We start from the raw sequence: 19,925 nt of genomic DNA, 5'->3' as shown, positions 1-19,925 counted from the left end.
AATTGTGTGATTAATTTAACCCTTTATCATGATTAAATCACCTGAATGTGAAAATGATTACAGTTAATTGTATACTCTGTTTATAATATAAGCCCCGGTTAATTGTCAATCAATTCAAATCATTTGATTGGTTTAAATTATATTCTTGATATTGATTTTACAATCGGTAAACTTGATCGTTGATGCTGAAAAATTTATCATACAATCAACTTGAAAATTGAACAATTAAAATAATAACAAAATATGGTTGAATTGAGTTTTAGTCTCTTGGCTTGATTGTATTTAGAAACCTTTCTTGTGTTGTTTGGGTGCAATTAATAATTTAACTGGTTTACATAATTCAATGATTAAACTTTCTTCTGGTTTAGCTCGGATTCCCGATCCCGTTTTAGAAGCCCAAGTTTGTGAAATGCCAAGATAAGAGGCCGATTCCCTGAAATCGGCCACAATACTGACACTTACATGACATGGCTCCGTCCAAACAGAATGTGACAAGTAAATGTTGGTCAGTAGTCGATAATTATGATGTTCAGTATTACTATTATTGTCCAAAATTCTGAAATCGCTTAATTTAGGAAGGATAAAGCTATTTGTTTGATCGGGTGAGTGAATCTATTGTGACAAAAATAAGAAAATTAAAGTTAAGAATGAGACTCAACAGCAAATCAGAACAAATTTCAATTTAAACTCACCATAAGTCGTATGGTTTTTGTATCTTTTATATTATAAATAATTGCATCTAATCGTACGGTTAAAATTAATCCAGCGGTGAATTTAAGTGGATTATCTGATCGTCCATTGGGTTCGTTAATGATGGCATTTGATTTTCGTAAATGTTTTAAATATTCAATTGTACTTCCAGAGACAAGTTGAGTCTGCGAATTGAAATCAAATTCAAGGCAATTTGTTAAAAGATAATTATAATTGGATGAATATGATTAGGGAACAAAAATACTAACCAAATCAACCGCTTGACTTATGAGCTTAGGTGATGATAGGAAAAGAGGTTGAAGAGCTCGAGCAACTGAACCGGGTTTTGGTGAACTCAATTTGTTTACTTCTTGGATCATTTCTTTGGTTAGAGGATCGGGTTCCATACCATTTAGTTTGAGATGACTTTGTAAAGCTTTTACTTCCTCGAGAAAAGCATCACATAGAGTTAGAGCTGATTGATTACTTCCATGGATAACTGCAATTAACTGGAGGGCCAAGGCTTTAACTCGAGTTTGTAGAATCAGGAAAAGGTGGAAAGGATCAAGTCCATGAAATTGGTGAATCAGACAGAAAGTTGTTTGTAAGATTTGTTGGAGTGATGAACGAAATGAATTTGATTGTAATGGTGAAAGAAGGAAAGTATTGATCCAATTGTTGTTCGATAGAATCTGCAAAAAATTAGTCAAATAAAAAGAAAATTAATAAAATTGTATCCATTGGTTGTCTAATCTTTGATTGTTAAATCATATCGGTTGATACCTTGCGTAGTGACATTTGACATTTTAAGTATTGTTTTAAGAAATCGGATGCATGGGACATTGAGGTTCGATTTCACCAAAGTTTTCCAAATCGCTAAAGATAATTGAAATTAAAGAAATTAATGTAAATTCGATTAAGATTTAGTTTATAAGCTTTTCTTACCCTATCGATAACTCTATCACAGCAGCTTGAGTTTCTAAGGAAACTGATGGAGATGACATAATGTTACGAATACGTTCAAATATCGCTGAGAGAAAGCTCATCGCTGATTCTGAGACATTTTCGGAAAGTTGAGACGAATGTCGTCTCATCTCTAGGCCACTATCAATGTCCGGTATATGAGGAACTTCCTGGGGATATGAATATCTTAGGTAAGAATAATGTTTGAAGGTGTGAGGCTGAAATAGAGTTGTAATGGATGGACAAAGAGCTGCAGCATTGAAGACCAATATGAGAACGGAAATGTAAGCATCATCTTCCAATGAAGGTTCTGGAAGGTCCAAGTAAGGATGGATCATCAGTAATTCATGGACGATAGGGTCAACTAGGTGAGGATGATTGGAACCCAATTTTTGAAAACATTTCCAAAGAGAGTTTTTGTCCTCCGGGTATCGTCGTAAATTGTCCAAAAGCTTATCAATACAAGATTTAAGTGACAATTTAGAAGATAATTTACAATTACCAAGCATATCGTGAAGAGCTTCTCTAATATCCATCGTCATATCTTCCAAAACGCCTAAAATAATATCTATCTGGTCATCTCGAAGGGTAATATTCTGTTGACCAATGCGACTTAAACATTGAATTGCTTTTAAGCGGATATCTTCAATTTCATCGTTAAACATGTCAACAATAAAATCTAATGATTGTTGAGCAAAAGCAGGAAATGAAATCGCCAATTTACAGAGAGACTCAAGGGAAGCCATTCGAACCTCTGTCGATAAGGATAAAAGAAAGTAAAAGATTAGGCTTAAGAAATACCGAAAATACTTATCACCACAAAATGGGATTTAAAGGAAAAAAATGGCTGATTTATGGTTATTTTGTTCTCGGCATTTATAATTATAATTATTACCTAGAAATTCATCTTCCAGTCCATGAATAAAAGCTCCACATGCACCGATATCCATTAGATTTATAGCTTCAGGATCTAATTCCTCTTGAGGTGCATCGTCAGCCCATTTTTTTCCACTTGACCATTCACCTGATTTAAAGTTTTCACGACTTCGTTCATGAGCTGATCTTTTTTTCTGGTAAAGTGAAATTTGTAAGTAAAATTACAAAGGATTAAAAGAGATTTTAACAATGGCAAGTTTAAAATGTTTACCCTTAGATTGGACATTAATTTTTTGTCTAAAGTTTGCTCAAGAAAATCGGGTGAGACATCAGTGAAATTACCAAGAAGAGAAGCAGCTTGAACTCGAACTCTAATTGAAAGATCATTCATCATGGAACACAATTTAGCGAAAGCATCATCAACCAAGCGAATTTGCTCATCGCCCTTTTCCACGCAAACTAAGCTGTAAAAGAGAAAAGATGAAATAGATTAGTATCATAAATCAAGAGAAATATCAATTAACTTACCAATCAGCATAACTATGACTTAAAACCTCAATTAACTTTATTGAAGCCATTCGACAATCTTCATAATCATCAGTTAAACCTTCACAGAATTCACAATATAAGCTAATATCAAGTTTAGCACCTCGTTGATGTAAACTATAAAGTGAATTAAGTGCTGCTGATCTAACTCGAGGATCAAAATAATGACTAAACTCTCGGAGGATTTTAACAATAGCAAGAAATTCACTTTGCATCTCAGTGGTTAATAAAGTTGAATCACTTGGTCCAACATCACTGGCAACAGGAGCAAGATGAGCCAACATGGCCAATGAATGACGCTTAATCAAATTACTTGAATGGGTTAAGAGTAAATGTTTACTGGCATTAATTAGTTTAACAAATAAATCCCAATTACCAGAATATGGATGAGATGTAACCAGTTTAAGAAGAGAAGTCAATATTTCACCGATAACAAGCTTTTCCTTTGTAGTTCCAAGAAGAGGTAAATATTCCTCTACGATCGAGGCTAACTTATTGTCATCCATGATTCTAAAATGAGAAGCACAAATCAAATCTCCAAAGCTGATAACCAATCGATCAATCAAAACAATTAAATCACAAAATTGAAACCAAAACAAAGATGAAAAATTTTTTAGAAACTCGATCACAATGTTTACATTTCAGTTGAATAGTTGAGAATAAAAATAAAAGGGGTCACTAAGATTCACTTTCTTTTCTATTTAATTGATATTCTCTTTCTTTGTTTAACTAATTATCTACAAAATCAATAAACAATAATCAAATGAAATCAACAATTAACCAATCAACTAATTAACTGGAACATGAAAGTTCATCTATTAATCAACAATCAGAATTGAGAGAAAATCAGAATTTCCAAAAGCGGTTAATTTAAACTTCGCTAGTTAACAAATTGGAAATAAAATATTCCAATTGTGTTAATTACTCTATTGTATTAAATTAAAAAGAATGAGTTAATTAATTTGTTCTAAGGAATTAATTTTTAATTAGAATTGATTAGATAGCGAATTTAAGGAAAAAAGAAAAATTCTTTTCTAAATTAAATTTACCGCCTTTAATTTTTTTCTCTTTCATTGGCTAACGGGATCTGGTTAATTTTCGTCCGGTTATTTAATAACCGACAGATCATAAGATCTCAAGCTTTTTAATTGTCTCTTTTTTAATTTAGTTTAATTGTAAGTGTTTTCGTTTTCATCACTTTATTTAAATATTTAATTATTGTTCTTTGTCCTGTTTGCTTGCTTATTTGTTCTCCATTTAATTTAGTCTCTTGATTGTTGGAGAAAAATTTGTTAGAATAATTTTGCTTTTATCTTTTAAAAGTATTTGGATCTAAATACTGAAACGGATAATTGAAAGTGTTGGTTCTTGTGTCTTGGTCTGTAATGTGTACGTGTATCTTGATTGGTACAGTAATAAGTTAATTGTTACAATTAATTGTATTTGTTCACATCACCATGTTTCTTAGTAATATTTTCCAAGTTATTGTAATTTGTGTCTATTTAAGATGCATCAAAGCGGTTGAGTTAACCTTCGAATTACCAGATAATGCTAAGCAATGTTTCCATGAAGACATTACCCAAGGAACTAAATCTACCGTTGAATTTCAGGTAACTTTCTGTTCTATTTTTCTATGTTTTTCTATCAATTTTCTTCCATCTTTTTGTATCTTTTTCCAATGTTAATATTTCCCATTTCTATTTTAATACAACCTTTGGAAGTAGGTCGTTTGAAAATAATTGTTTTCTCTTTAAACATCTAATCTGAAATACTTTTTCTTTTATTATTTTTCGTTTGTCTTCAGGTTGTTACTGGTGGACAATATGATGTTGACATGACGTTAACTGGACCAAGAGATGAGACTCTCTATCAAGGAGTTAAAAAACAGTTTGACACTTTCACGTGGACACCTCAACACTCTGGAGTGTATACAATCTGTTTTAGCAATGAATTTTCAACATTTAGTCATAAATTAGTTTATTTTGATTTCCAAGTTGGTGAGGAACCTCCGCTTCCAGGTACTGGAGAACATCAAACTGCATTAACAAAGGTAATTCGATCATTTTAACTGTTTTCTTTTAATTTCGAACATTTTTATCATTTGATACTAATTCTTCTGTTTCTTTTCTATTCTTTGTTCTCTTTCTCCATGGTTCTTTTCAATGTTCTTCAGATGGAATCATCAACTGTAAATATTCACAACAGTCTCAACACAATAATCGATGCTCAAACTCACTATCGTCTTAATGAGGCTAAAGGAAGCAAGAGAGCCGTAGATCTGAAAAATCGTGTTACTTATTGGTCATCTGCAGAAGCTTTTCTTGTCTTCGTAATTAGCATTGGTCAAGTGATGATATTGAAAAATTTTTTCACCGACACAAAAACTAGGAATACAATTTAATACCCAACTCGAAAAGCTGAGATTATTATATGAGAAACAAAAAGGTATTAAATCAATTATTGGTAATTTCGCCACAAATTTATTTAATTATTTACTCGTTTGCATTTTTATCACATACACAAAACCAACCATAAACTACAAGGATCATCTTAAGCTGGCTGTGATTTATCAATGGATTTATGTTTCAAATAAAATCTGTCACAACCTCTTTCGATTGAAATTGTAATTGTCAATTTGATAAACACAATTTGTAATAACAATTAACTGAAACCATCAAGTGTGAGAAAAAAAAGGTTAATGCGCGATAAATAGTTCTGAGTGAGATAAATCAGGTTCCACTTTTTTGGCTCCAAAATCTCAGCAGAATTGATCAGCTAAACGAATCAAGTTGTAATTATATTCGTCTAACAGTTTAATTCATGGTAATCAGGGAATATAAACTCTTCATGTTTTAATTGTAACTTGAGATTAATCTTTTTGTTATTCTTTGTAAAGGTGATTGACTTTATAAATTTACTTCTTATGAAATTGATTCATAGATCAGGAAACGGCCAATTTAATGAATTGTTTTTGATTCTGTTTGCTAGAGGAAAAGAGAAAGAATTGTATTAATTATAAGCAAAAAAGAAAATGTAAATCAATGGATCATCAATACTCCACGCAAATGGTAATGAGAGTGAAAGAAAACCATTCAAAGGAAATGGATTAAGTAGTTCGGAAAAAGAATTGAAACGAAAATCATCATGTTCTTTGATGACCTTAATTCTAATTGGAAAATTTTTGAAAATGAAAATTAATGAAAGAGAATCGAAAGAGCATTTGACAGAAGAAAAAGTTGATGCAAACATCTATCTCTATGCTTCGCGCCTTTCGCATCTCAGGCAAAGGGGTAGAGAGAGAGAGAGAAAGAGAGAGAAATAGTGATGAGCTAGAGATTTGCTCTTTTAATTGTTTACAATTTCTCTTAGAGAAATTTTTGGATAAACAAATAATGATAAAGATAATCCAATGGTAAATGAACACAATAAAAGTGGATTGCATTTTATCAAAATCATCAAAGCTGGCTGTGATATGGATTTACTTTCAATAAACATTTCACAACCTCTTTGATGACTCGGAGGAATGCTATTAATTCAATTCAATTTTAATTCACATCATTTCACAATCCATGATCTGTTGTTCATTCACAAAATTATATTACATTAGATTTACTGGTTTAAGAAAATAAGAAAAGCACATATTACGATGATAGATTTTATGATGAAGATGAAGATGAGGATGAGAGGATGGATGTGATGATGATGATGATGATGATGGTAAAGGTGAGAAGATGATTTTATATTGTAAGATTGTTGATATTGTTTCAATTAATATTTACATTCACAATGATTGTTGTTGATTAATGTTTGAATTAGCGCCAAAGACAAAGTAGTGAGATGTTAATTAATCCGTTACATCTCACTACCCATGTCTTCACACTAACAGAACCAAACAATTTAAATTAACAATCAATTTTTCATCAATCAAATTCTCCATCTTTTTAACAAACAATATAAGAACAAGAAAGCGAACAAATTATCATCAATTGATTCTATGGATCAACAATTGCCATTTTCATCGTAACATTTTACAATCACTAAAATGATCACCATTAAAGAAAAGATGCTAAATTATAAATATAAATGGACATTAACTTAAAATATGAAAACCAAGTCAAAGTAAATAAGAGTAACACTCACAAGTAATAGACAGACAGAGAGAACGAGAGAGAGAGACAGAAAGACAGAACTCGAGAGAGAGAGACACAGAGAGAGAGAGAGAGAGAGAGAGAGAGAAAACGACGCATACAACAACATGGGTGTAACTGTATAGTGTAGATCAGAACTAACAGAAAATTGTTGAAGGAAAAATAAAAGTATAAGGGATGATGAGGATTATGAACAAAGACAGAAGATGAAGGAAAGAGAATAAAATGAAAGAGAAAAAGAGAGAGAGAGAGAGACAGGAAAGAGAAAAAGAGGGAGGAAGATGAAAGTAGAAAGACAAAAAGAAACACAAAATCTTAGATATAAGAGAAATAGAAAGAGGATGAAGATAGAATTTTTTTTTCTTCAAAGATGATGAAGAGAAAATAGAAAGAAAGAGAGAGTCGAAATGAGAGAAAGAGAAAAGAAAAAGAAAGATAATGATGTTGAATCACCATTAAGAGTCAAGATGGAGAAAGAAAAGGAGAGATGATGATGATGATGGTGAAAAATGGTGAGAGATGATGGAGAAACAAAATCTGTATTTTTATTTGTGTCTTAAGTCTTTCTAATCAAATGAAAGAGAAAAAGATGATTAAAAGAAAGAGGGAAAATAATGCGCAATCTCTTTTATTTATTCTCTCTCATTATTTTCATTACTTCTCTTCTTCTTCAATCTCCATTTTGTTTTTTCTCTTCATCTCTTCATCACTTATACTGTTACACACTAAATATAAGCAGCATTTTTAGTTCTCCATCTTATCTCTCAATTCTGATTCATCATCATCATCATCTTCCTCTTTTTCATTCTTTCATCTTGATCACCACACATTCAACATCATCATTATCTTTCTTTCTCTTTCTCTCATTTCGTTTTATCTTTCTTTCTATTTTCTCTTCATCATCTTTGAAGAAAAAAAAATTCTATCTTCATCCTCTTTCTATTTCTCTTATATCTAAGATTTTGTGTTTCTTTTTGTCTTTCTACTTTCATCTTCCTCCCTCTTTTTCTCTTTCCTGTCTCTCTCTCTCTCTTTTTTTCTCTCTCTTTCATTTTATTCTCTTTCCTTCATCTTCTGTCTTTGTTCATAATCCTCATCATCCCTTATACTTTTATTTTTCCTTCAACAATTTTCTGTTAGTTCTGATCTACACTATAAGTTACACCCATGTTGTTGTATGCGTCGTTTTTACGTGTTTTCTGTCTCTCTCTGTGTCTCTCTCTCGAGTTCTGTCTGTCTGTCTATTACTTGTGAGTGTTACTCTTATTTACTTTGACTTGGTTTTCATATTTTAAGTTAATGTCCATTTATATTTATAATTTAGCATCTTTTCTTTAATGGTGATCATTTTAGTGATTGTAAAATGTTACGATGAAAATTGTGCAAAAAAAAATGGTCGTTTAGCAATTTAATTGATCCATAGAATCAATTGATGATAATTTGTTCGCTTTCTTGTTCTTATATTATTTGTTTATTGTTTGTTAAAAAAAGATGGAGAATTTGATTGATGAAAAATTTGATTGTTAATTTAAATTGTTTGGTTCTGTTAGTGTGAAAGACATGGGTAGTGAGATGTAACGGATTGTAATTAACATCTCACTACTTTGTCTTTGGCGCTAATTCAAACATTAATCAACAACAATCATTGTGAATGTAAATATTAATTGAAACAATATCAACAATCTTACAATATAAAAATCATCTTCTCTCCACCTTTACCATCATCATCATCATCATCATCATCCACATCCACATCCTCTTCATCCTCATCATCTTCATCTTCATCATAAAATCTATCATCGTAATAATCACGTTGTGCTTTTCTCTTATTTTCTTAAACCAGTAAATCTAATGTAATATAATTTTGTGAATGAACAACAGATCATGGATTGTGAAATGATGTGAATTAATCAATTGAAGAAGTGAATTGAATTAATTAATAGCATTCCTCCGAGTCATCAAAGAGGTTGTGAAATGTTTATTGAAAGTAAATCCATATCACAGCCAGCTTTGATGATTTTGATAAAATGCAATCCACTTTTATTGTGCTCATTTACCATTGGATTATTTCTTGTTTACCAAAAAACATTCTTTTAATTGTAATCGTAAACAATTATAAAAGTAAATTCTTCATTTCTTCTCATCTCTCTCTCTACCCTTTTTCTTGAGATGCGAAAGGCGCGAAGCACAGAGAGTGAGCTTAGTATTAACTTTTTCTTCTGTCAAATTCTGTCTTTTATTTCTGAATTTTCATCAGGTGAGAATTAGTCATCACATGAACTAATTAGAAATGATTCCGTAAATAAGGAAACATTTTACTCATAAAATGTTACTCATTTTGTATTCTATTCACATTTCAATACACTTACATTATTCTGATCACCAATTCACTTTCTCTTAATTACTTTTAATTGATACATGAAACTTGATTTTCTCGTTTACTGTTTATCCTTTAAATTGTTTTTCCTATTCAACTAATTAAACGCTTTTTTATCTATTTTCCAGACAAACAATCGACTCTCATGTTCCATGATTTTGTATCCATTGAAAAGGAGGGAAAATTATTCAATTTCTCAATTAAATCAACCAACAAACTAATGTTATTCAATCTAATCTTTTATTTTGGAGGCAAAACCTGAAACCTGAAGCTTTGATGATACATGGGAATACCAAACTAATTGTCCAAGGAAGGAAAAGAAATGAAACAACAAAAAAACTAAATCAAATTAAAAGAGCAATTAAAAAATATATGTAATTGTCTCTATTTATTGTTATAAAAACGATATGCTTTCTGTCGGGCATCATAGATACTGTCATTTACACCTAATCCACCAAATGAGTTTCCAATTAATTCGAGATTCAATTGATGCTTTTCAATTTCACTTCTAATTGTTTCTACCTTGGAACTATGTCCAACATAATATTGTGGAATACATTCCTAAATGGGAAGAAAGAAAAAACGGTAAATTATTTACAATTAACACAATCGAAAAAGATTAACTCACCTTATGAATATTAACAATAGTTCTCACTGGATTAACATTAATATTGAGATGATTTCTAACAGAATCTTGAGCAATTTTCAACATTAATTGATGGTCAACATTCACTGGGTCACCAAATTGATCATCAAACCATTCGCCACCCATCATAACCTTGATTACCATCATTTGGAAAAGAGAAACACGTTAATCAATCAAATTGGAAACAAACAATTAAACATTGAAACTTACCGTTAATCGAGTTATATCTTTATCACCATCATGATCTCTAAAGCAACAAGAATCAAAAACGATTCCTAATATTGGTGAATTACTATAAGAAGGAGTTAAGAATCCAAATCCCATGTCTCTTGGTATAATTGTTCCGGAATATTCAAGGTTAACTACTGCAACTGTAACTGATTTAATTGATTTTAAATTGTTGTGGATAATTGGATAACCTTTGGCGGAGATACATTTAGCTAAATTGTTGGCTGGAAGAGCGGAGAAAATGTGATCAACGGAGATTGGCTTAATCGAATTGCAATTAGAAACATGTAGAACGGCACTTCCATCGTCTTTGAACATTATATGGTCAACTTGATGACCTAAATGAACTTCGACATTGGCACTTGTAGAATGTTTAATTAGATTAGAATAAATTGTTGCTGGTAATTGTTCAAGTCCATTCTTTAAAGACCAGATACTCCATTTTTCACTTTTAACTTGATTTAAAAGTGAACTTGAACTAATTTCAGAGTTAATTGTCGATGGAGTTTCTTTATTCGGAGAGAGCATTCCCTTAATTACCGATCCTTTTGACCTTTCAGCCCGATAAATTGGTGGAAACATTGATTTAAGTGACAATTTCTTACTATCCCCTGCGGCGATTCCCCGACACATTGGATCAAATAAATATTTGGCTACTTCTTCACCGAAACGGGAAACCATAAAGTCATGGACACTAATATCTTCACCATTATTTGGATCCAGTGTTAATCGAGGTGATTTGAAATCTTTGTACATTGATGAAATTAACGGTTTGGTAAATGGCGGACAATTAAAAATTAAACTCTTCAAACTATTTGGTAAAGTGTAGAGTTGATTGTTAACACAGATTAGTCTTTTCTTAGCCGCTGGATCACCACTCTTCACTTTAATTATATCTGGTGTTAGTTTAATTTCTTCAGCCTGATTGAGGAAAAGAGAAGAAATTAAGAATTAAAATCAAATTCTATTCTATATCAATGAAAATAAATTAGATTCTTTTTTGGAAAATTTTATTCATTCAACTAACCAATAGAAGAGTATTGAAAGCAGGTAATCCGGATGCTCGGATACTCTTAGGCCCTAATTCATGGATCACTCCGTCGTCAAATTGTTGAGACTTTAACCAACCACCAACTGAATTAGAAGCTTCAATTAAGATAATCCGATCAGATCTACCAAGTGATTTACCTAATTTAGCCAAATAGTGAGCACATGATAGACCAGAAACACCACCGCCGAGAATTGCTATTTTTTTCATCGCCACAAATTCACAGGGTCCAAGTTCAAAATCTCAATGATTTTCTCGAAAGCAGACGATAAACTCTAGTGATTAAGGAAATTAAGAGAAAAAAATAAAAGAAAAATTCACAATTAGATGAAAGAAAATTAAAAATCAGCTGAGAAAAAGTAGACAAAAATCAGAATGAATAAGTTACCATAGAACCGGCAACATGATCACATTTACTAAATTAAAGACAATTAATCAGCCAAAGAAGGTTAATGAATAGAAAATTGTGTTACCGAACAATTAAAACATACTTTTAATTTCGATGGTTAAAGTTAATCAAAGCGAAACGATTAGCAAGTAAAATGAGAAATTAAATTGAAAACATTTGGAAGAGAAAAACATTTTGCTGTGAGAATAAAAGTCTAAACATACAGCTGATTAGTTTTTCTAAATTGTTGCAACAATTAAAGTATTTTGGTAAACTTTAATTGCTATGACTTGGAAATTAAGATTAGGATAAATTGTTAGAATATATTGAAAATTTTTCGGGTTTTAATTAGTTGTCGTGTCTCAGGTTGAGGTTAATCATTTTAAGTTGTAAAAGAAAAGTAAATGATTGAATCAATTGAATGATTTTCATTTTGAGATGTTCAAGATTAATTGTGTGAATTAATTTTCTTAAGGTAACTTTTGAATCCTCGATGTTTAAATTCAAGCAGTTTAGCTAATGGATCTTCCGATTTCAAGATTCCACTCTCGACAATTATAATTTCAACTTGATGGTTGATTACTACTTCGTATTGTTGTTCATGATCACCACAATTAACATCGATATTGTGAATGAAACCAGGATCATTTTCAGTTCGATGTACAAGATTCCCTCTGATTGACATTATTGGGATTAATTAACAGCCTCTCAGATCACCATTGGAATTGAATCTTCTCTTTGAATCCTCAATTGAATCAGAACTGGTAACATGAAGGTTGATTAAATCATTGATTTAAATTTGCTATCAGCAAACAATTATAAATTAGATCGCCCAGTGTCACCAAATTTAGAATCTCCAAATACAAGGAATGGGTATTTCTTTTTAATTTTCCAATATTCTCAGTAAATTGTTGATAATTAAAAGCTTCAATCATGTTGACGGTAATTTAAGAGCCACGATATGAGGTCCAAGTCGATCAGTAATGTAATCAGCAAAGGCCACTCTTTGTTAATTTCCATTAATAGTTTGGCTTAAATAGAGAAGTGAGAACATTTTCTCAGTTGATCAATAAAAATAGAGAAAGAAAATAAAGATGATTAACTCAGAAACGAAGAGGATTGAGTATAAGTGCCAAAAATAATGGACCAGGTAAATGAGATTAAGTGACCATAACAAATAAGGGAAATTTTGAAATAAACAAGTAACTTTTGTTATGTTATTTGTTTCTTGATTGCATTGCCATTTAATGAATTTCTCGAGCTTCTGGTTAACATTAATCCAATTTAGAAACATCAGAAGATGAAGTTAATTAGTTATTCACAAAGATTTAAAAGGAAAACAATCCAATCTCGTTTACGATACCAATTATTGCAAAAGTGTTCAAGAGACAATTTGTTGACCAGAATTTAGACATCGATGAGAAAGAGAGAGAGAGAGGAGCTCAATTTGATTTAATACTTTGGTAATTATTGTTATTGGTAGTAAAACCCTTTATTCATTTTGGGTCAGCAATAATCAAAATTAGAAATTGAATCCTCTCCAATGGTGAGCTATAGGAATGCTGGAACTTCACGAACACAGTCATGTCTTAGAATAGAATAGAAATGAAGTTAGAAAATTTACCCATAGAATAAAATCTATGATAATCAATTATTTCCTTTTCTTTTTCTCATGACGATTCCTTCGACCATGACCATGATTATGTTTAGATGTTGGTTGACAATGATGACCAGTGTGAGAATGAGTACCACCGCCACCACCACCACGACCATCATCATCCTCTGTACTAAAATCAGAACCAGATTTACCATTTGAACCACTGGAGCTAAAAAATATAACCGCAAGAATACAAGCAAATTGAAAAATCGCCCCAATACCTAAGCCATAACTCAAAAAGCGATCCAATAAAAAGTCTTTAGTTGATTGACCACCAAATGAATTGACAGACATTTTGAAGAAAACTAACCAACACACTGAGAGAACACAATCAACTTAAATTGTCACAATCAAATTACCAAAAAATTAGAAAATAACAAAAGAAATACAAAAGTAATTGTGACAGAGACAATTAAACAAAAAGAACTTCAAATTCAAATGTAAACAAAAACAAGAAAAAGAACAAAAATTTGCTCTGTAAATAGCCGATTCTCTCTTATTTCCAGAGAAAATTAGTCAATTTAATTGAATTTAATTTCCATTCTTATGGAACAATTAAAAAGTAATTTCAATAGAAGGAGTGAATTTCCAATAAAAGAAAAACAATTAGAAAAGGTTAATACAATTTAGAAAATAAATTTGATTGTCAGTTGATTAATTGTCGCTTTTAAATATAATCGATTGAAGTGAAAACAAAAAGAGATCACAATTAGTTTGTGATTAGTTTTAAATCAGTTTGGTAAATCGTAAAATTGATTTACTATCAAATCGAAAGGAAGAAAACTTTTTAAAGTGATTCTAATCATTTAATTGCAGGGAAATCAAATAAGTCTAACAATCTAAATTAATAACAATCAACTAATAGGTTTGAATGTTTCACTCTGATTAACTTTTTTCCCTCTCGACCTTATCAATTAAAATAAATTATGATGATTATCATGGTTCAATTGTTTATCATTTAATTTATTTGTCTGTCACCCAATCGGTTTAAATTACAATATTTGATTTACAATTAGTAAATTGTTGTTAAGAAATTAGAAATAGACAAAAATTGAATCAATAATTAGAGGGAATCAAAGAGAGAGAGAGAGAGAGACAATTAAATCAAAATTTAAATAAAACGCAAAAATTTTGATTAACTAACGGGAAATGATTATCAAGATAATCAAGGACAATTTATCATTGATTAATTATGACGATGATGATTGTTAATTAGTGAAATTATTTAACGAAAACGATTAGAAAAAACTTTTTCTCGTTCCAAACAAATAATCACGTTAACTGTTGGTTATCGTAGTTAGTTAATTGTTGTAAATTGTGATTAAACTTTTACTCTAAACTTTGACTCCACTTAACAAATGAATTTAGTTAATTTTGATTATTTAGTTAAATGATAATTAAGCTTTTACCTTTTACTTTGGCTTCAAATGATTAACGTTCATTATTATTATCATAACCTGACAATTAACGTTTTTTTTAACAGTTAATCTAATCAATAGGTTAATCATTTTAATAATTTTGGGTGTTAGTTAATTTTTCAAACAATTTGTTTGCCACAAAAACAATTAAACTGATAGAGTAAATTAACAACAAAATTTAATATAAAATCAATCACATCGGTAAATATTGTTACCACAAAACTTTCAGTACTTCAACAATCAACTTGAAACAATCAACAAATCAAACAAAATCAACAACAAAATGGTTTCATTCAAATTGGTAAGGAAATTTTCTTATGTAACAATCAATAGTTTGTGTATGTGTATGTGAACAATTAGCAAATTGTATTGGATTAAATCAAAGAAATTACAATTGTGTTCGTCACTTCAATTGATTATGTTAACGAAAGTGTCTTGATTGATCACAATCGATTGTGGGGAATTTACAAATCAAATGGAAAGTTAATTGTGTAACTAATTGTGTTTTCTTTTATTTTTTTTTTCTCTCTTGATTGCAATTTAATTAGATCCTCTGTGTTACCTTAATTGCTACAATTGTCTCAGCTCAAGATTATGATTCTGGTGATTTCGATGGTGATGTTGGCGGAGGTCCAGACATGGGAGGTTTCGGTGACTCGGAAGCGGGATTTTCGGGCGGTATGAGTGGGTCATTCGATGGTGCCGAAGGTGGTGAGGCCGGTGCTTCATTCGAGGGTGGTGCTGGTGAAGGTCTCGGCGGTGGGGATGATTCCCGACGCGCTGCCGCTGCTTCAAACAAAGTACCTTTAGTTTATAAGATCATCTCAGCTTCTAAGAACTAAATTAATCTCAATCAATGATTAAAACTTTTATATATACAAAACAATTAACTTATAAATCTCATACATATCATATTCCTAAACAATTAGAAAGCTCAATGTTTACAAAATTAATCAACAAATTAACTAAAATTAAATGTTAAACTTTTATATTGAATAAAATTTGTCTTTTCGTCTTGAAAAATTTTAATTGTTGACAAAATCAATTTGTTTCTCTTTGAGTTGACAACAATTAGTTGATTGCACTGAATCTGCTCTAATTGTGTTGAATTAAATTATTTGCTTTTCACTTGTCATTTGAAACAGGATTAATAATTGTGATTAATTGAACCGACCATTTAATCATTGACTGTATCCAAATTTTAACCAAATCAAGTCGACAACAATTAACATTTGGTTAGTTGATAAAATTTCTTGGTCTTAATCAAGTTGTCCAATGATCACTTAATTGTTAATCTTTAGTTAATTTATATGATTTAAGAGATTATCTAATCATCTTTACCTTAATTACCAAATTGAATCTTCAATACAATTAATCTTTGGTTTAATTATTATGATGAATTTTAAATTGAAGGTGAAATTTATCCAGCAATTAACTAGATTATCATCAACAATTTCAATTAACTCAGCTAATAATGTATTAACAACATCAATCCCAAGTTTGTCATCTTTTAATTGTAATTGGGATAAAGTGATTAGTGAAAGTAAACAATTAATTAATTACTCGTCAACAAATTTCAACTCAAAGTGTTTATCAAATCAAGAAATTTTCAAAATCGTTCAACAATTAAATCAATTAGCTGATTTTAATCATCCAATTCAAGAGGATGCAAAGTAAGTATAAAATAATTTGATTGATTCAATTGTCTTCATGATAATTTACAATTTACCTAACAACAATTTAGGAGATTAGTATTGAATGGAAACAATTCAATTGGGATTCGAGGATTAATTGTCTTGTTAATTGCTAAAGCGATTGGAATCAAATGTTATAACAATTTAACAGAATCCAAATTAGTCCAAAGACAATATTCATTGGCGGAAATGACTGAAATGATTTACTCAGCTCACCAAATTCACAAAGGAGTAATTAACCTTAATTCAAAGGTTAATTGTGATCAACTGATCAACAATCAATCAATTGGTAATTCAGTTTCAATCTTATCTGGTGATTACTTATTAGCCAATGTATGGAAAGGACTTGGTGAATTAAGAGACACCAAAGTTGTTGAACTTATGGCAAAAAGTTTATCTGATTTAGTGGAAGGACAATTTATCGTTACAACTGAATCAATAAATTGTTTGAAAGATGTTCATTCATTGATTGATTATTGGACATCAATTAATTTCCGTTTGAATGGTTCATTATTAGCTAATGCTTGTCAATCAGTTGCTGTTCTTGGTAATCATAATTTGATAATTCAACGTAAAGTTTATCAATTTGGTTTAAATTTTGCATTAGCTTTACAATCAGCTGATGAGATGAAACTTTTTCTCACTAATCAATTTAATCACAATCAATTTTATCCAATTCATTCAGCTCCAGTTTTAATGTATTTCTCATCAACACAAGATGATTATGAAAACTTTAAAACAATTGGAGGAACAATTAACCAAAGAAAACTTTACGAAGCAATTAGATCAAGTTCAGCGATTGATTTAACTCGGGACATGAAAAATTCTCACACAATTAAAGCTCTACAATTACTTGAAAGTTTACCAATTAACGAAACAATTAAAAGTTTAGAAAACATTTTATCTACATTGGTGATTTTATAAATTCTAATCAAATTAAACAGTCGATTTACTCAAAATACCTCAGAAAATTTTCTCAATCAATTTATAAAAAACAACAACAAAGAATAAATTCTCTAAAAAAATTGATTTAATTGTTACAATTCAAAGTAAATTGTTAACACAATTAAAAAAAAAAAAAGCTTCTATTCTTCGATAAATTGATGTGAGAATAGCTTATTTGGCTATTTTTCGATTGGAAATGTTTACCTTTATTTAGAAATGTGATTTTGTTTTTCTTTCTGTTTAATTGTTGTTAATTTTTACTACTGTTTTTCGCAATTTTGTGAGTTAATTGTTGAAATGTTTCCACGATTGGGTTCATGTGGATCGTATTCTGTTAAACAATTGACCTCTTGTAAAGATGTCGTCTTTTTTACTCACCCGATCAGAGGATTACGTTATTGGTATAAGAATCCGGGTTTACCTTTTCCACCAAATTATTTTAAATCTCATCAAATTTTTTATCCTTCATTGGAGGTAATTCTTAAACAGAAGGAGCTTAATGAGAAGGGAATTTATTTGGTTAAATTAGGCTATGATTTACCTACAATTGAAGGTCCATCTCGACGTGAAAGGAGACAAGCCACCGCTAAGGTCAATTCAACGATACCTCTTGATAAATTGAATGAAGATGAACTGTTGGAAATTTTGGAAACTCAAAAAATTGGTCTACCCTTTTCTCATGATACATTAAATTATCATTACTCTCGAAGTGCTCAAGGTATTAATTCAACTGTTGACTTGGCTCATCATTATGCTATTTATGAACATCTATTTAGGTTTGTTTCTCATTTTTCTGTTTTATTTTGAGAATTTGAAATTTTACTTTACTCAATTTTTTTCTATTCCCTTTACAATATTTTCTAGTAATCATTTGGAACGAAAACCTGATAAAACTGTCCCTCATAAGAAAACTGACCACTGGCCACAAATGGAGCGAGAATGGACTGAAGAAGAACTAGTCAAACACAGTCCTGGTTCTAGGAAAATCGACCCACCAGCTTTATTAGAGCAGAAATATTTTCTACCTATTGTACCAATGAACATTGAATTTACGGTGGATGCTGATGCTAAATCGGACGAATTGACAGTCTCACCAGTTTACAAAGGAAATCATATTAAACCTTTTTTCACCAAAGAAAAGCCAGACATAATAATCGATGCCAGTCTTTTAAGTGGTAAAGTTAAACCATTTGAAGAGTATCAAAAGATCACACCAAATGGAATTAAATTGATTGGTGATGAGAAAAATTTCTACACATTAGCACTTCTCAATTTGGATTCACAATTTGGTAAATCTGATCCTGTTTGTCATTGGTTAGTCTCTAATATTAAAGGTAAACCCGATGGGACAACCTCACATAAAGAAATCATCTCGTTTATCCCTCCCTATGCATTCAAAGGATTTGGTTATCATCGTTACGTTTTCCTTTTACTACAATCAAAGGAGGAAATAAGTTTACCTGAAATTACCGATGTCAATCTAAGTAAACGTATTCTAAGTATCAATGGGCTGGTTGATAAAGGTTTTATTCCCGTTGGTTTGTCTTGGTTTCAATCGTCCTGGGATGAATCATGTCGAGATATTTTCTATAACATTTTAAACATGAGAGAACCAACTTTTGAATATATTCAACCTAAGGAACAATTAGCTAAACAATCTTATTTCCCGGTTTCGTCTGCTTTCAATATTTACCTTGACGCTTATCGTGACCCCAAAGAGATGGCTCAAGAAGCGCTTCTGGAAAGATTAAAAGAAATTGACCCATTTGATTATAAGAATATTATTCAACCTTCTAAATTACCACCTAATATTCAAGAAAGAGTTCCAGGTAATTCAGATAGATTTGCTATTCCATCTTGGATGTGGACCACAGTTTGGAAGAAGAGAAATAAACTTGGACGTTGGCGGCATCTTCGTAATGTTTCAGCCATCAAACCGCTCAACAATAACGAAGATCTCGATTATCCTATTTGGCCTTTTGCGACAGCTCTCCGTTACCCAAGTCGATACCCTTGGATGAAAGGACCCAAAACACCCCATAGAGACAGTAAATGGGCTCTACCGATAACTGAACATTCAAGTTTACGCATACAAGATGAGGACATTAAAGGTTTACGTCGACAGGAAATTGCGGAAGATTTGCAAAATTTAAAGGACATTGAAAATAAGAATTAACTGATTCGAAAGGTTGTAAATTAATTAATCATTTCTACTCGAAAGTTACTAATCTGAGACATTTAATGTAATATAGATTTAGACAAATTTGTTTACCCACAATTATAAAATTGTCACCAAACAAA

The 19,925-nt window shown here is 30.9% G+C and overlaps 5 protein-coding genes and 1 long non-coding RNA gene across 8 annotated transcripts; 4 read left to right on the top strand and 2 right to left on the bottom strand.

Annotated features, from left to right (window-relative positions):
- Positions 1 to 119: 119 nt before the first annotated feature.
- On the bottom strand, positions 120 to 3,865 carry LOC128393266 (integrator complex subunit 4-like). The gene is given in 9 exon segments (XM_053353409.1): positions 120 to 612; positions 693 to 875; positions 960 to 1,382; positions 1,474 to 1,538; positions 1,541 to 1,566; positions 1,636 to 2,407; positions 2,549 to 2,723; positions 2,801 to 2,993; positions 3,058 to 3,865. Coding segments are annotated over 9 exon segments (2,691 nt in total). The 5' UTR covers positions 3,582 to 3,865; the 3' UTR covers positions 120 to 282.
- A 378-nt stretch (positions 3,866 to 4,243) lies between these two features.
- LOC128390808 (transmembrane emp24 domain-containing protein 7-like) lies at positions 4,244 to 5,696 on the top strand. Its single transcript, XM_053350580.1, has 3 exons — positions 4,244 to 4,685; positions 4,880 to 5,125; positions 5,249 to 5,696. The coding sequence occupies exons 1-3, from the start codon at positions 4,533 to 4,535 to the stop codon at positions 5,474 to 5,476; spliced, it is 627 nt and encodes a 208-aa protein (XP_053206555.1). The 5' UTR covers positions 4,244 to 4,532; the 3' UTR covers positions 5,477 to 5,696.
- A 2,417-nt stretch (positions 5,697 to 8,113) lies between these two features.
- LOC128390422 (uncharacterized) lies at positions 8,114 to 9,971 on the top strand. 2 transcript variants are annotated; one of them, XR_008325623.1, is made up of 2 exons: positions 8,114 to 8,473; positions 9,729 to 9,971. It is a non-coding gene; the product is annotated as an uncharacterized LOC128390422 (long non-coding RNA). The 2 variants fall into 2 exon arrangements; XR_008325622.1 differs by lacking the exon at positions 8,114 to 8,473 and adding an exon at positions 8,490 to 9,480.
- LOC128390408 (protoporphyrinogen oxidase-like) lies at positions 9,824 to 12,153 on the bottom strand. Of its 2 annotated transcripts, none has more exons than XM_053350132.1 (5): positions 12,014 to 12,153; positions 11,502 to 11,797; positions 10,457 to 11,395; positions 10,229 to 10,378; positions 9,824 to 10,161 (listed from the first exon to the last, which is right to left on the bottom strand). In XM_053350132.1, exons 2-5 carry the CDS (start codon positions 11,730 to 11,732, stop codon positions 9,985 to 9,987), a joined length of 1,497 nt encoding a protein of 498 aa, XP_053206107.1. In that variant the 5' UTR covers positions 11,733 to 11,797; positions 12,014 to 12,153; the 3' UTR covers positions 9,824 to 9,984. The 2 variants fall into 2 exon arrangements, with proteins under 2 accessions (XP_053206107.1, XP_053206098.1); XM_053350123.1 differs by having other exon boundaries at positions 11,911 to 12,068.
- A 2,935-nt stretch (positions 12,154 to 15,088) lies between these two features.
- LOC128389751 (all trans-polyprenyl-diphosphate synthase PDSS2-like) lies at positions 15,089 to 17,656 on the top strand. The gene is made up of 3 exons (XM_053349387.1): positions 15,089 to 15,286; positions 15,534 to 16,658; positions 16,730 to 17,656. The coding sequence occupies exons 2-3, from the start codon at positions 16,378 to 16,380 to the stop codon at positions 17,601 to 17,603; spliced, it is 1,155 nt and encodes a 384-aa protein (XP_053205362.1). The 5' UTR covers positions 15,089 to 15,286; positions 15,534 to 16,377; the 3' UTR covers positions 17,604 to 17,656.
- A 158-nt stretch (positions 17,657 to 17,814) lies between these two features.
- On the top strand, positions 17,815 to 19,925 carry LOC128391885 (uncharacterized). Its single transcript, XM_053351846.1, has 2 exons — positions 17,815 to 18,400; positions 18,489 to 19,925. Exons 1-2 carry the CDS (start codon positions 17,922 to 17,924, stop codon positions 19,798 to 19,800), a joined length of 1,791 nt encoding a protein of 596 aa, XP_053207821.1. The 5' UTR covers positions 17,815 to 17,921; the 3' UTR covers positions 19,801 to 19,925.

The sequence above is a fragment of the Panonychus citri genome, unplaced genomic scaffold (genome assembly GCF_014898815.1).
Source record: "Panonychus citri isolate SS breed McGregor unplaced genomic scaffold, ASM1489881v1 Contig00011, whole genome shotgun sequence".
Lineage (NCBI taxonomy): Eukaryota > Metazoa > Arthropoda > Arachnida > Trombidiformes > Tetranychidae > Panonychus > Panonychus citri.
This window is presented reverse-complemented; position numbering and strand designations above follow the sequence as displayed.